General features: G+C 49.6%; 1 protein-coding gene and 1 long non-coding RNA gene across 4 annotated transcripts in view; one reads left to right on the top strand and one right to left on the bottom strand.

Annotated features, from left to right (window-relative positions):
* Positions 1-13,039, top strand: part of SDK2 (sidekick cell adhesion molecule 2) — a 260,401-nt gene that overhangs the window by 194,302 nt on the left and 53,060 nt on the right. For all 3 annotated transcript variants that reach the window (XM_027047945.2, XM_027047944.2, XM_053212749.1), the window contains 3 exons: positions 4,234-4,374; positions 5,857-6,038; positions 6,588-6,703. In XM_027047945.2, the coding sequence (XP_026903746.2) occupies positions 4,234-4,374; positions 5,857-6,038; positions 6,588-6,703 (439 nt within the window). The remainder of the gene's footprint in view (positions 1-4,233; positions 4,375-5,856; positions 6,039-6,587; positions 6,704-13,039) is intronic.
* Positions 1-13,039, bottom strand: part of LOC113596062 (uncharacterized) — a 34,713-nt gene that overhangs the window by 7,622 nt on the left and 14,052 nt on the right. The gene's annotated exons all lie outside the window — the stretch shown is intronic.

The raw sequence follows: 13,039 nt of genomic DNA, 5'->3' as shown, positions 1-13,039 counted from the left end.
TCTGGGGGCTTTGGTGTCCACCTCTGTCGAAAGGGGTAGCGTCACTCACACCTGCCTCACAGGGATGCCGCCAAGGTGAAAGGTCACCCGGGGGAGGTGCCGTGAGCAGCGCCCGGGGCAGGATCAGCACCGATTTAATGGTCCCTCTCACTGGGAGCCGAGCGAGTTCAAAGACTCCCCTCGCTCTGCTCTGCCTCCCCTATCGGCCGCGCCGTCACTGTTACGTGCACGTGACAGATGTCCGTATCCAGTGCCTTGCAAGACGCCAGGTCTGGTTAAGCTTTTGGCGAGGCTGTTTTAAAGATGAGGAAAATCGAGGAAAAACAGAGGGTCGTCCATTTTCGAGCATCACCCGGTAATACCCGCTTCCGTAGGAGGCGACTGATTCTGGCCACTTAAGTCCTGTAACCAGGTGGTCACCTCTGGGGAGAAAGAAGCCATGCAACAAGAGGGCAGAGTGACGGTGGCACGAATCCCATGCACCAAAGCATTCCTGTTCTTATGTTTCTCTTCACTTTTTCCAGATGTACTGAGATTCTAATTGACATGTGACACGGTGTGAATGAGTTGAAGGCACAGTGTTTTGATTCGATAGATTGTATGTTCCCATGGGATCAGCACCACAGCATTAGCTGACACGTCCATTTCTTTTTTGTGGTGAGGACACTTTCGACCTCCTCTCTGAGCAACTTTTAAGTAGACGATATGGGACTTTCAGCTATCATCCCCAGGCTATACTTCAGATCCCCAGGATTTGTTAAGCTTATAACTAGAAGGCTGTAGCCTTGACCAGTATCTTCCCATGTCCCTCCCTCACTAGCTCTCGGTAACTACCACCCTCCTCTCTGTTTCTCTTAAATTCAGCTTTTGTAGACCCCGCGTACGAGATCGCACAGTATTTGTTGGTGCAAATGGTCCTTCTTTCTCATAGCTGAATAATATTCCATCGTATTCATCTACCACATCTGCTTGATGGACCCATCCATTGACAGATACGTAGGGTGTTTCCACGTGCAGACAGATCTTCGAGATCCTGTGTTCATCTCCTGTGGATGGATGTTTTAAAAATTTGTTTTTAATGTCTGTTCTATTTTTGAGAGAGACAGAGTGCAAGTGGGGAAGGGGCAGAGAGAGCCAGAGTCCCAGAATCCAAAGCAGGCTCCAGGCTCCGGGCTGTCAGCACAGAGCCCGACACGGGGCTCGAACTCATGGACCGCGAGATCATGACCTGAGCTGAAGTTGGATGTTCAGCTGACTGAGCCATCCACAGGATGGGTCCTGTGGATGGATTTTTTAATCTTTTGTGGGGCTGCCGTTTTGTTTTCCACACTAGCAGCACCCACAGTGCACGAGGGTTCCCTTCTCTCCACATCCCTGACAATGCCTGTTCTGTCTTGTCTTTTTGATTTTCCATGAGAGCTGATCTACGAGGTGTGGGGTGACACCTCACTGGTTTTCATTCACATTTCCTTTTCACCCACCTGTTGGTCATCTGTGTGTCTTCGTGGGGAAAATGCCTGTTCAGATCTGCCTATTTCTAATTCGGGTTGGGGGTTTTTTGTTGTTGGTTTTTGGGTTACTTATTTATTTATTGCTATTGGGTTGTATGAGTTCTTTATATATTCTGCATATTAGCCCCTTATCAGATATATGGTTTGCAGATTTAGCGTTTCATTTTGTTGGTTGTTTCTTTTGTCGTGCAGGAGCTTGTTCATTTCCTGTGGTCCCACTTATTTATCTTTGCTTTTATTGCCTGTGCTTTGAGTGTCGTCTCCTGGAACCCACTGCCCAGACCAACATCAAAAAGCTTGTCCCTATGTTTTCTTCCAGGAGTTTGACAAGTTAGGGTCCTACGATTAAGTCTTTAATTTTTTTTTTTCGTTGTTCTCCTTTAGATTTCCAGCTGATTCGATTTTTTAAGTTTATTTATTTATTTGGAGAGAGAGCGTGCGCACGTCGGGGAGGGGCAGAGGGAGAAAGAGAGCAAGAATCCCAAGCAGGCTCCACGATGTCAGCGCAGAGGCTGACATTCGGGGCTCCGACTCATGAACCGTGAGATCATGACCAGAGCCCAAACCAAGAGTCGGACGCTCAACCAACTGAGCCACCCGGGCACCCCGTTTTTGAGTTAATTTTTGTGACTGGTGTAAACTAGGGGTCCGGTTTCATTCCTCTGCATGTGGGCTGTCCAGTTTTCCCAACACCGTGTATTAAAGAGACTTTCCTTTCCCCACTGAGAAGAATTAATATTGTTAAAATGTCCATGTTACCCAAAATGTCCACGTGTAAATTCAGTGCAACCTCTATCAAAATTCCGATGGCGTCTTTCACAGAATTAGGAAAAAGAAAAAAACAGTCCTAAAGTGTATTTGGAGCCACAAAAGACCTTGAGTAGCCAGAGCAGTCCTGTGAAAGAACAAAGCTGGAGGCATCACATTCCTGATTTCACACGATACTAGAAAGCTGTAGTAATCAAAAAGCATGATATTGGCATAAAAATAGACACTTAGACCCATGGAACGGAGTAGAGAGCCCAGAAATAAACCTTTACGTATACGGTCAGCTGACAGTTTACAAGGGAGCCAAGAACGTACTTGGCTCTTTAAAGGATTCTCTTAGGTGTGTGTATGCAGACCTCTGGCTTAAAACAATCGTTGGGTTTTGCCACAGTTCCAGTGAGCTTAAGTCTTTCTGGTTCTCACTGGGGGGATGCCACAGGGGTGGTGGCACCGTCACAGGAGAGAGAGGTGGCAGCTAACAGGAGGGCACTTACAGGAGAATGTATTCACTCGCTGCTGATTGAACGCCTACTATGTGCCAGGCTGTGTGTGGTCCGTCAGTGGTTCGGGAACAACGTGGACACGGCCCCAGCCCTTCAGAACTACAAAATCCCAACAGTAGAAAGCCTCAAAGTGCTGGGACATCTACCCTACACTTTCTCCACGTCTTCAGGCTTCATTTCAAACCCTGATTCATCTTCCTGATGAATCCTCATGCTAACAGCCCTGAGTCACAAAGAGAAAGGTGAAATCGCCCTCGCTGCGGGCTTTACAAAGACGTGGGAGTGTGCAGTACGCGTTGCAAAGCTCTCCGTCAGAAAGCAAAAACATAAAAATAAGCTGAAAGGGAGAGACATCCATCAAAAATAATTAACTTTTGCTTTTAATGGATGCGTGTCAGTTTTGCGGCACCCCGGTGGAACGCCGTGTCCCCTGGCAGCTCCAGAGGAGGCAATGCAGTGGCACTCGCTTCCGGAAGCGTGCCATGAGCTCGCGCACGCGCCTCGCCAGCCCCGCCCGGCCTGCCCGTCCCCAGCCCTGGGCCCAGCTGGTCGGAAAAGGAAACCTAGTTACAGCTTGCAACCGGGAAGTGAAAAACATCCCTGCTTCTGACATTCCTGGTCACTTATGACATCATCGTCTCCAACGGCAGCGTCTTTGGCACGTGAGAAGCTGAGGCCGAGGTCCCTTTCCTGCACAGAAAATACACACATCTGGGGCTTTATGGTGGTTTTTTTTTTAATTTTTTTAACATTTATTTATTTTTGAGAGACAGAGAGAGGCAGAGCATGAGCAGGAGAGGAGGAGGGAGAGAGAGAGATACAGACTCTGAAGCAGGCTCCAGGCTCTGAGCTGTTTGTTAGCACAGAGCCCGACGCGGGGCTTGAACTCACGAACTGTGAGACCACGACCTGAGCCGAAGTCGGACGCTCAACCGGCTGAGCCACCCAGGCGCCTCTATAGGGTTTTAAAAATATTCATATATATACATGGTGTCATTTGAACCTCAACCAGTCTTATAAAGCAGACAGGTGGAGCTTTATTATACTCCTTTAAAAGATAAAGAAACAAGCTCAGAGAGGTCAAGTGACTTGCCCAAAAGCGCACAGCAGTTGTGCAGAGTCATCCAGGAACAAAGCAGCCTCCTCATTTCCCATTAAACTCCTGTGTTTGCCATCAAGACTAAGAGTAGAAAAGCCCACCCACTCTTTTTTTTATGTTTATTTATTCTTGAGAGAGAGAGAAAGAGACAGCTTAAGCGGGGGAGGGTCAGAGAGAGGAGACAGAACTGGAAGCAAGATCCAGGCTCTAAGCTGTCAGCACAGAGCCCAACATGGGGCTCAAATTCACGAACCGTGAGATCATGACCTGAGCCAAAATAGAGGCAGACACCTTTACCAACTAAGCCACCCAAGCAACCCGTCCCACCCACTCTTGACGTTTTTATATCCAGGGTCTCCCTTCCTGAGGAACCCCCCACGGCCCCTCCACAGAACGTCATCGCCAGCGGCCGGACCAACCAGTCCATCATGATCCAGTGGCAGCCGCCTCCGGAGAGCCACCAGAATGGCCTTCTCAAGGGCTACATCATTAGGTAGGCGTCCAATCCTGGGAAAGGTAGGGCAGCCCAGACTCAAGGGGAGGGTCGGACGTGGATTGGGAAACAGCAAGGTCACACCGGGTCTTTCCCCATCTAACGAGGGCCCAGCAACAAGAACTGCCTTCACTGTGTTATGAAAGACTTGGGTTAGACATAAAGAAGAACTTCCAGAAGGCAGAGCCTTGGAAACCAATGGGAATGCTTGAGGGAAGGGGTACAGTGTCGTGTCCTCGAGGCTGTATGGGTGGGCAAGTCTGCCACATGTCACGGCTCCACAGGCCCAGGGAGACAGGTAAAATATTCAAGGGGCCAACCACCCAGGAAACCAAAAATATTCCAACTGAAACCAACTACTGGGTCAAGAACTGGTCAAAAAGCGGACCTCCTTTCTTTGGTCCTTACTGCCAAATGAAGCCCAGTTATATAGACTTTTCTGTCTCCCCTTGACCAAGGGCACGTCCCTGATAACCTCAGACTGAGTTATTAAGTGCTATTAGTTCGGTTTTGTGAATTAAAATTAGCATAAATGGAAGTTACTGAACATTCACCAATGTTCTGAATTCTGGCTGGCTGCAAAAGGCATGTCCCTTTTCCTATAGGCTTATGCTCTCTGAAAGAAGTTATTGTTGAGTTTGCTCCCTTATCGGTTCATTTTGTTGTGAGCTTTTGGTGACCCCAAATCAGCAGTGGTTCTCAGAGGGCGGTCCTGAGGCCGGCAGCAGCATCGATTCGAATGCAACTTCTCAAGTCCCACACCTGACCTACCGAATGGGAAACTCCGGGGTGGGCCCAGCAAACCTGTGTTTTAACAAGCCTTCCAGGGGGTTCTGATGCAGGGTAAGCCTCTGAGAACCACCGCTATGGGGTATCGTAACACATCAAAATAATTTGAGGCCTCTGATTTTCCAAAAATGGGTAGAGGCTATCCAGCCTCCAAAATTTCGCCTGAACAGACCCCACTTCTTTATTACCGTGTGTTCTTCTTCCAGTGGAAGGTCGAAATTGGCAAAGTAGGTAGCCTCAGATGTTTTCCCTTCACCTAAGTGAATGACCGTCAAAAGGGGAGCCACTGTTCTGGAGGGTATAAGAAAATGAGCCCAACCTTTGGTTGGACTTGGCCCTCCATCAATGAGCCCTCCAAGGTGAGGCCAGTGTGATCTCCCCAGAACTCTTATTGTCCGTGGTCATGTAGCCATCTCCCCAGTGTCCTCCCCCATCAGAAAGAACAGACACATCCACTAGGCCTGTGCTATCCAGGGAGATGGCCGTTGGTCACCTGTGGTTTTGACTATAAAGGAAATAAATGTACAGGTTCCCAGTGCCAACCACGTTTCAAGTGCCCAACAGCTGTATATGCTCATGGCTGCCATATTGGACAGTGTGGGTATGGAACGCTCACTCTGTCACACCCGGTTTCCTGGGCACGCGCCAAGCAGGCTGACTCCAAGCCACCGCATCCTGCCTTCCGCCCCTCAGGTACTGCCTGGCCGGGCTGCCTGTCGGGTATCAGTTCAAGAACATCACGGATGCCGATGTCAACAACCTGCTGTTGGAGGACCTCATCATCTGGACCAACTACGAGATCGAGGTGGCCGCCTACAACAGTGCCGGGCTGGGTGTCTACAGCAGCAAAGTCACCGAGTGGACACTGCAGGGAGGTGGGTGGGGACTGTGACCACGGAGGACTGGTGCTTCTCTCTCTCCCAGGCTCGCACCTGTCGGTCCGGTACCTGTCCCGTCCTGCCTCAGCCGTGTCACCTGTTGTATCCAGTCCCGAGCTATTGCCCGCTGCCCCTGGCTACCCCTCAGGGTGGGAGGGTCCTGAGGGAAAGAGGAGTTGGGGGGAGCACGAGCACGGCAGAAGCTTCCGGGTTACAGGGACCTTCTACGCAGTCCACCACAGGATCACGAGACTGCTCACGCGGAGTATCGTACATAAAAACCTCCCCGAGTATTTTCACAGCCCTCGCTTCTGTTTCTTGGTAGCCTGTGAAATGGGTCAGGCGAGTTTTATTAAACCCACACTAATCTAGAGAAAGAGGATGTCTTAAGTCCACAGAGCAAGGGGGGAGAAGGGGTGGGGCGAAGCGGAGTCTGCAGACCCCATCCCTGTGTTTGCTCTACTTAACCGGGCAAGACTGACCGTGCTCTCCTGCACCGCCCCCCCCCCCCCCCCCGCCGCCGCCCGCACCTCTGCTCTCCTCCAGTCCCCACCGTCCCTCCTGGCAACGTGCACGCAGAAGCCACCAACTCCACGACCATCCGCTTCACCTGGAATGCCCCCAGCCCCCAGTTCATCAACGGCATCAACCAGGGCTACAAGGTATGTGAAGCCTCTCCTGGCCCCAAGAGGAGGCCCGGGGATTCTCCGAGGGAGGCCACGGGCTGAGGAGGAGGGGAAAAGGGGAGGGATCCCCCCGTACTTTCGAAATCATTGGTTCGAGCCAAACAAAGGACGCGTGGTCAAGGCCAAGGGCTCACGGGCTCTCTCTAAGGCCACTTCCAGGCTGGGGGGTGGGGGGGTCTGGACACTGCCCAGTCTGTGACCCAGTGCCTGGGAGTTTTCTCGGTGAGACTAGGGTATAAACGAAACCAGATTCGTTTCGGGCTCAGAAACACCTGGGCATAGCTATGGCCTCAGAAAAATCCAGAATCGACTTCTTCCCGCCAAGCTGTGGCTCTAACAGGCATCCTGCTGGGACACACGTCCTTGGCATAATGTACCTGACCCCACAGGGAATATGGTTAAGGGCACAGGACTAGGACCCTGACAGATGTGGTTAAGATCCTGGCTCTGGCTGTGCCCCTTGCTGGCTCCCTGGACAAGTCCTGTAAGCTGTCTGAGCTTCCCTCCTTCGATGAATGTTTACTGAGCCCTCCTATCCGCACTTTTCTAGCCGCTGGAAACCCAAAATAAACTCCCATTTCCTCATTTGTGAGGGAGGATGATAATGACATCCGTCCCTTGGGGTGGAGTGAGGATTAAATGAGATAATACTTGTAATTCGTTGAGCACAGTGACAAACACATTAACAAGCGCTCAGAAAATGATAGTGGCCGTGGTGGAAATGTGTTCGCCTGATCAGGCTGCCCTAACCAAGTGCTGCAAAAATGGATTTCCTTCCAGTTCCAGAAGCTGCACATTTTAGATCAAGGTGTCGACGGGGCTCAGTCCCTCCGTGGCCTCAGTCCGTGGCGTGCAGGTGCCACCTTCTCCCTGTGTCCACACGTGGTCTTTCCTGTGTCCAGATTTCCTCTTCCTAGCAGGACGCTGGCCTTGCTGGACTACAAACCACCTTAATGGTCTCATTTGAACTTTCTTGCCTCTTTAAAGATGCTCTGTCCAAATACAGTCACATCCTCAGGTCTTGGGGGTTAGGACATCCACGTGTGAATTTGGGGGGGAGGGGAGACACGGTTCAGCCCGTGGCAACTAATAACAGCAGCTGTTGTAGTTGCTATCATTGTAACTGTGCTAAAAATCAGGACTTTTCGGGGCTCCTGGGTGGCTCGGTAGGTTAAGGATCCGACTTCGGCTCAGGTCATGATCTCACGGTTCGTGGGTTCGAGCCCCGCGTCGGGCTCCCCGCTGACAGCTCAGAGTCTGGAGCCTGCCTCAGATTCTCTGTCTCCCTCTCTCTCTGCTCCTCCCCCATTCACACTCTGCCTGTCTCTCTCTCTCTCTCTCAAAAATAATGAAACATTTAAAATTCTTCGTAATAAATAAATAAGCATTAAAAAAAATTTTTTTTTTAATTTGGGATCTCAACGATCCCTTCCTGGAACCCAGACCTTGATCCCACACCTGGGTCTCTGCTCTCACCCCATGCCAACCCCCACTAAGAAAACTGGATTGCACAGTATGCGGTCCATACCCTGGTTTACGGCTGTGCCCCCCCCCGCGCCCCCCCCCCCACAGCAGGTGGGAGGATGGGGTGGGCTCCCTCCAGATGCGGCAGGGGAGGCAGTGCATGTCAGGGGTGGGCCACCAGGGGGCAGGCCATGAAGGGGAGACACAGCAGGCTCCGGCTTGGAGCCCAGAGACCTGGTGACCTCCTGGTGACCGCGGACACTTCCAGAAGGCTCCCGCACTCCCTCTGTTGCACGTTTGCGCGAGTGGAACAGCCAAGACGATCCCTAGGACTGGCAGCCTGGGCTGTTACTACTGCAAGCTGGGGATGGCTGGGCAGAAAGGGGACCGAGATTAAACCGCAAAGAGACATTTCTGTTGGGGTTGCAAACAAAGGAGGGATGGGCCAGAGCTGGGGGCTCCCCCTGCCACAGCCCTCTTGCTCCCAGGAAGGCAGGGCGCCAGGGCCGAGCAGGGCCGTCCTGGGGCAGGGAGCTGCAGCTGAACGTTCGCAGCGCGGGCTGCCTGGCTGGCTGGAAGGCTTCTAATTGGGACTCTGGGGGGAGGCAGCGGAGGGAAAAGGGGAGGCTCGCACTGTGCCGACGAGCTGAGCTGGGAACAATTAGCTTCTTGCTGCCAATTCTGAGTTTTCTTGCACAAATTGGGGGCGGGGAGGATAGGGCTGGGCTGCTTCTTTTTTTGAAAGGTTTTTAAAATGATTTATTTATTTTTTTGTTTTGAGAGAGAGAGAGCATAAGCAGAGAGAGGGGCGGGGGGGGCGGCGGCGACAGAGGATCTGAAGCGGGCTCTGGGTTGACGGGCTGTCAGCAGCAAGCCCGACGTGGGGCTCGAACTCATGACCTGCGAGATCATGACCTGAGCCTAAGTGAGACGTTCGACTGACTGAGCCACCCCTGGTGCCCCTGGGCTGCAGATTTCTAAGGCAGGTGCAAGTGGCCGGGAGAGTTCAGGCAATTCAGGCCCAGACAGAGTGGGAAGAGGCCACAGAGGCTCCGATTCAAACTCCGGAGCCTATGCCTTTTCTTGCATTAAAAAGAAAATGTGTCATATGCGTTCATGGTAAAATGGTAACTATAACTTGATTTTTTTTTTTTTCTAAGTACAAATGGATATAAGCAGGCATTTTGTTTCTTCTTTGGCCTTCGGTATCACAGGGAGGAAAACAGCAGTGCCTGTCCCTTCCCTTGTGTACCTCCAACGAGAATGGACTCCCCCCACCCTCGCCTTTTAATTGTTAAAATTTTTCCAACATCTACAATAGTAGAGGGAAAACCGTAATGACTTTAGAAGACCACAGTGTATCCTGACGTCAGCAATTACTGGCTCGTGATCAAACGTGTTCCTTCTATTCCCCAACCCTCTGCCTCTCCCCTGGAATATTTTCAAGTGGATCCCAGGCCACTGTATCCTTTCCTCCCTAAATATTTCTGCAGAGAAATAGCATAAAGCCTCTGTTCAAAACACAACCACAGTAACCACACTGTCATCATTGTGCCTAAAAATATCAAGCCCCCTTGCTATCGTCAGATACTCGGTCAGCGTTCCCATTTCCCTGATCACCACATCATTTCTTTTACTTGTTGGTTTATTTGCTTCAGGGTCCAAACGAGGTCCACACGACTGCAATTGGTCTGGTTTTTTTTTAGGTCTCAGCTGATCTATAGATTCTGTCTCTCCTTTCTCTCTCTCTTTCTCTTGTAATTTATTTAGTAAAGAAACTTAATCATTTGCCCTATCGAATTTTCCACAGCCTGGATTTTGCTGATCGCCTCTCTGTGGGGTCATTTAACACATTCCTCTGAACACTATATTTGCAGTAAATTGGAACTTAGAACTAGAGGCTTGATCAGATTCAAGGTTTGATGATTTGTTTTGTTTTTTCCAAATATTACCTCCTAGATGGTGTTGTGCATTTACATCAGAAGGCATAAAGTCTGGCTGTCTCTCTTACTATTGTGTGGTGACCATTGATCACCCTGTGTGATCTATTATTTCGGTAGGGTTGCAAAGTGGGGACAGTCAAATATCATAATTTCTCCTTGATTTATTAGCTGAAACCCTTTCCAGTAAAAAGAAGTTTCCCCTTACCAACTTTTTGGTTACCTGAAGGTTCAGTTCATCTAGGGAAAGCATGGTAAAAGTTTAGTCCTCTCCCATCACTTAACCAGTTTTCAGGAAAATGAATGTGATTCCTTAGCATTTTCTAAAGTGACAGATGAGTCACTTTAGAAAGGGGGGGGGCATGGGATGGGAGGGGGGCATCTTTTTGTCTCGTATTTGGCATATTACTATGTACTTAAGGATTTTTAACACATCTGGTATGTTTCAACCCACTGCCATTATTATTTGTGATGATGCCACATTGACCCATCGTTGGCCTCTTTGGTCGGGGAGTTCTTTTGACAGGGCCCCGACAGTCCAATAGCTTCCTTGCAGTCTGACAGGATGGTCCAAGCTGTCCCCAATTCCTGCACTGTCCCTGGGATCAGCCACATCTTCAGAGAACCTTGTCCTTTCCAGGAGGAAATGATAGTTAGATACCAAAATCTGGGCATCAGGGGTGCTCCTTTTTCTAGCACTGGATGCCATTTTCAGGCTCCATTAATGGACAGCTTGGAAATAATGCTTCTTCTTCCCCCCCATCCTCCCCCCTCCCTCTCCTTCTTCTTCTTCCTCTTCTTCTTACCCCCCTGTTCCTCCTTCTCCTGATGAAACACATACTGATACTTCTAACTCAATTTCAGGGCTATAAGATCTTTAGTAATCTTATTGGCCTTTGTCTCTCTTTGCTCCACACTGAAAATCCAGTACCTACAACACCAGCGTAAGTACCTGTCTACTTTACCCCAGAAACACCCACAACACTTTCAGAACAGTAATACCACCGCAGTGACTACCGAAATAGTGTCCAAAATAGTGTCCGATTATTTGCAGTGCTTTCCCTTCCTAGGGTATATCCCGCTAGGGATGTACTTCACATGGCTGTGCTACAGAATCTCTGGAAATAGTTTCTCTCTGTGTAATTTCACTACAGCTCAATACATCATTAGCTTCGTTTGTTTCATTTCGGTTTTGATTTTTAGGGATTGATTTTTTAATTTATTTTCGTTCTGTAACTATGGAACATATTTACATGGTTCCGGTGTTAAATCTACAAAGTAAATTCAGAGAAAGTCAGCCTGAATTCTGGTCCTTTCCTTCCCCATAGGTTTGATTTCTTTTTGCTTGCTTGTTTCGGTTTTTCTTTTCATTTCTCTTTTTTTTTTTAAGTTTATTTGTTTATTTTGAGAGAAAGTGAGTGGGGGATAGGCAGAGAGACAGGGAGACAGAGAATCCCAAGCAGGCTCCGCTCAGCGCAGAGCCTGACATGGGGCTCGATCCCACGACTGTGAGATCATGACCTGAGCTGATGCCAAGAGTCGGATGCTTAACTGACTGAGCCACCCAGGAGCCCCTCGTTTCTTTAACATAAACAAATGCATACATATATAAATGTGTATCCTCTCCTTCCTAGATAAATGGCAGCGTTCTCTACACACTTTTTTCCATCCTGCTTCTTTATTTACAGTATATCCTGGGGATCACTTCACAGGAGTATAGAGATTCCTGGTTCCCTTTTTGACATCTGTATTGGACTCCATCAAGTAGCTTTCCCATAGTTTTGTCAACCAGCTCCTCAGGGATGACATTTGGATTGTTTCCGGTCTTTTACTATAATAAACATTTCTGCAGTGAAATAGCTCTGTGCCTATATATCTTTTCATATTTTTCACGTTTAACTTTGGAATAGATTCATAGAAAGGAGGTTGCTGGATCAAAGGATAAGCGTACATATAATTTTGCCCCTCTTGCCAAATCCTTCCATTATTTTTTTTAATTTTTGAATTTAATTTCTTAAACAGGAAGTATATTTACGTGATTCAAAAGTAAAAAGATAGATGTGTAGCAGAAATCCTGCATCCAGTTCCAGCTCTTCATACGCCTGCTTCTGTCCCACCCCGGAAACTTTCCCCACTCCTGGCAAACACTGTTGTTAATTTCCTACGAATCCTTCCAGAACGTTCTGTGCGAACCCATGCACATGCAGAGAGAGAGAGAGAGAGAGAGAGAGAAGGAAAGACAAAAGGAGAGGGAAAGAGAATCTCTCTACTTTTTTGCTAGCTCCAGTAAGCTAGCAGGCCATGTAATAGCATCCTGCTCTCGGAGCCCCGTAGCACACGGACTCACTTCATCCCCCCTCCTGGCAGCCGGCAAGGCAGCTATCACTGCTCCCTGTAATAGCCTGAGGCTCGGAGAGGTTGCGTGACTTTCCCAGGGTCACACAGTAAGTGACAGCGCTGGGTTCTGCTTTTCTTCCTCCCTACTTTGGATGCACATTCTGCTCCCCACACGTAAACACACGCCTTCGACACCAGCACCCTTCAATGACAGGGCTTCCACTCTCCAAGGGGGCGCTGCCTGTCCCAGGAACCTAGATCGGGTGCTTTTCCCCCAGCACGCAGGCTCCCGTACCCCCCACCCATGCTGAGGACAGCCCGGTCTGTCGGACTCTGAGCCCAACGGCCTGATAGAGTAAATCAACACCGACCCTGGCTAACGAGAGCAGACACAGAAACCCCGACGCTCACCTAACGGCTGTGTGGACCTTTGAGAGACAGGCCTCCATCCTGGGTCTAGGGGTGGGAGGCCCACAAATCTGAAGCCAGCCCCTGGCCAGTCCATGCACACTGACCAGGCCCAACCTTCGTGGTCCTCGGTTCCCTTTCTGCAACAGCACAGGGCTGTGAT

This window comes from Acinonyx jubatus, chromosome E1 (genome assembly GCF_027475565.1).
Source record: "Acinonyx jubatus isolate Ajub_Pintada_27869175 chromosome E1, VMU_Ajub_asm_v1.0, whole genome shotgun sequence".
NCBI lineage: Eukaryota > Metazoa > Chordata > Mammalia > Carnivora > Felidae > Acinonyx > Acinonyx jubatus.
This window is presented reverse-complemented; position numbering and strand designations above follow the sequence as displayed.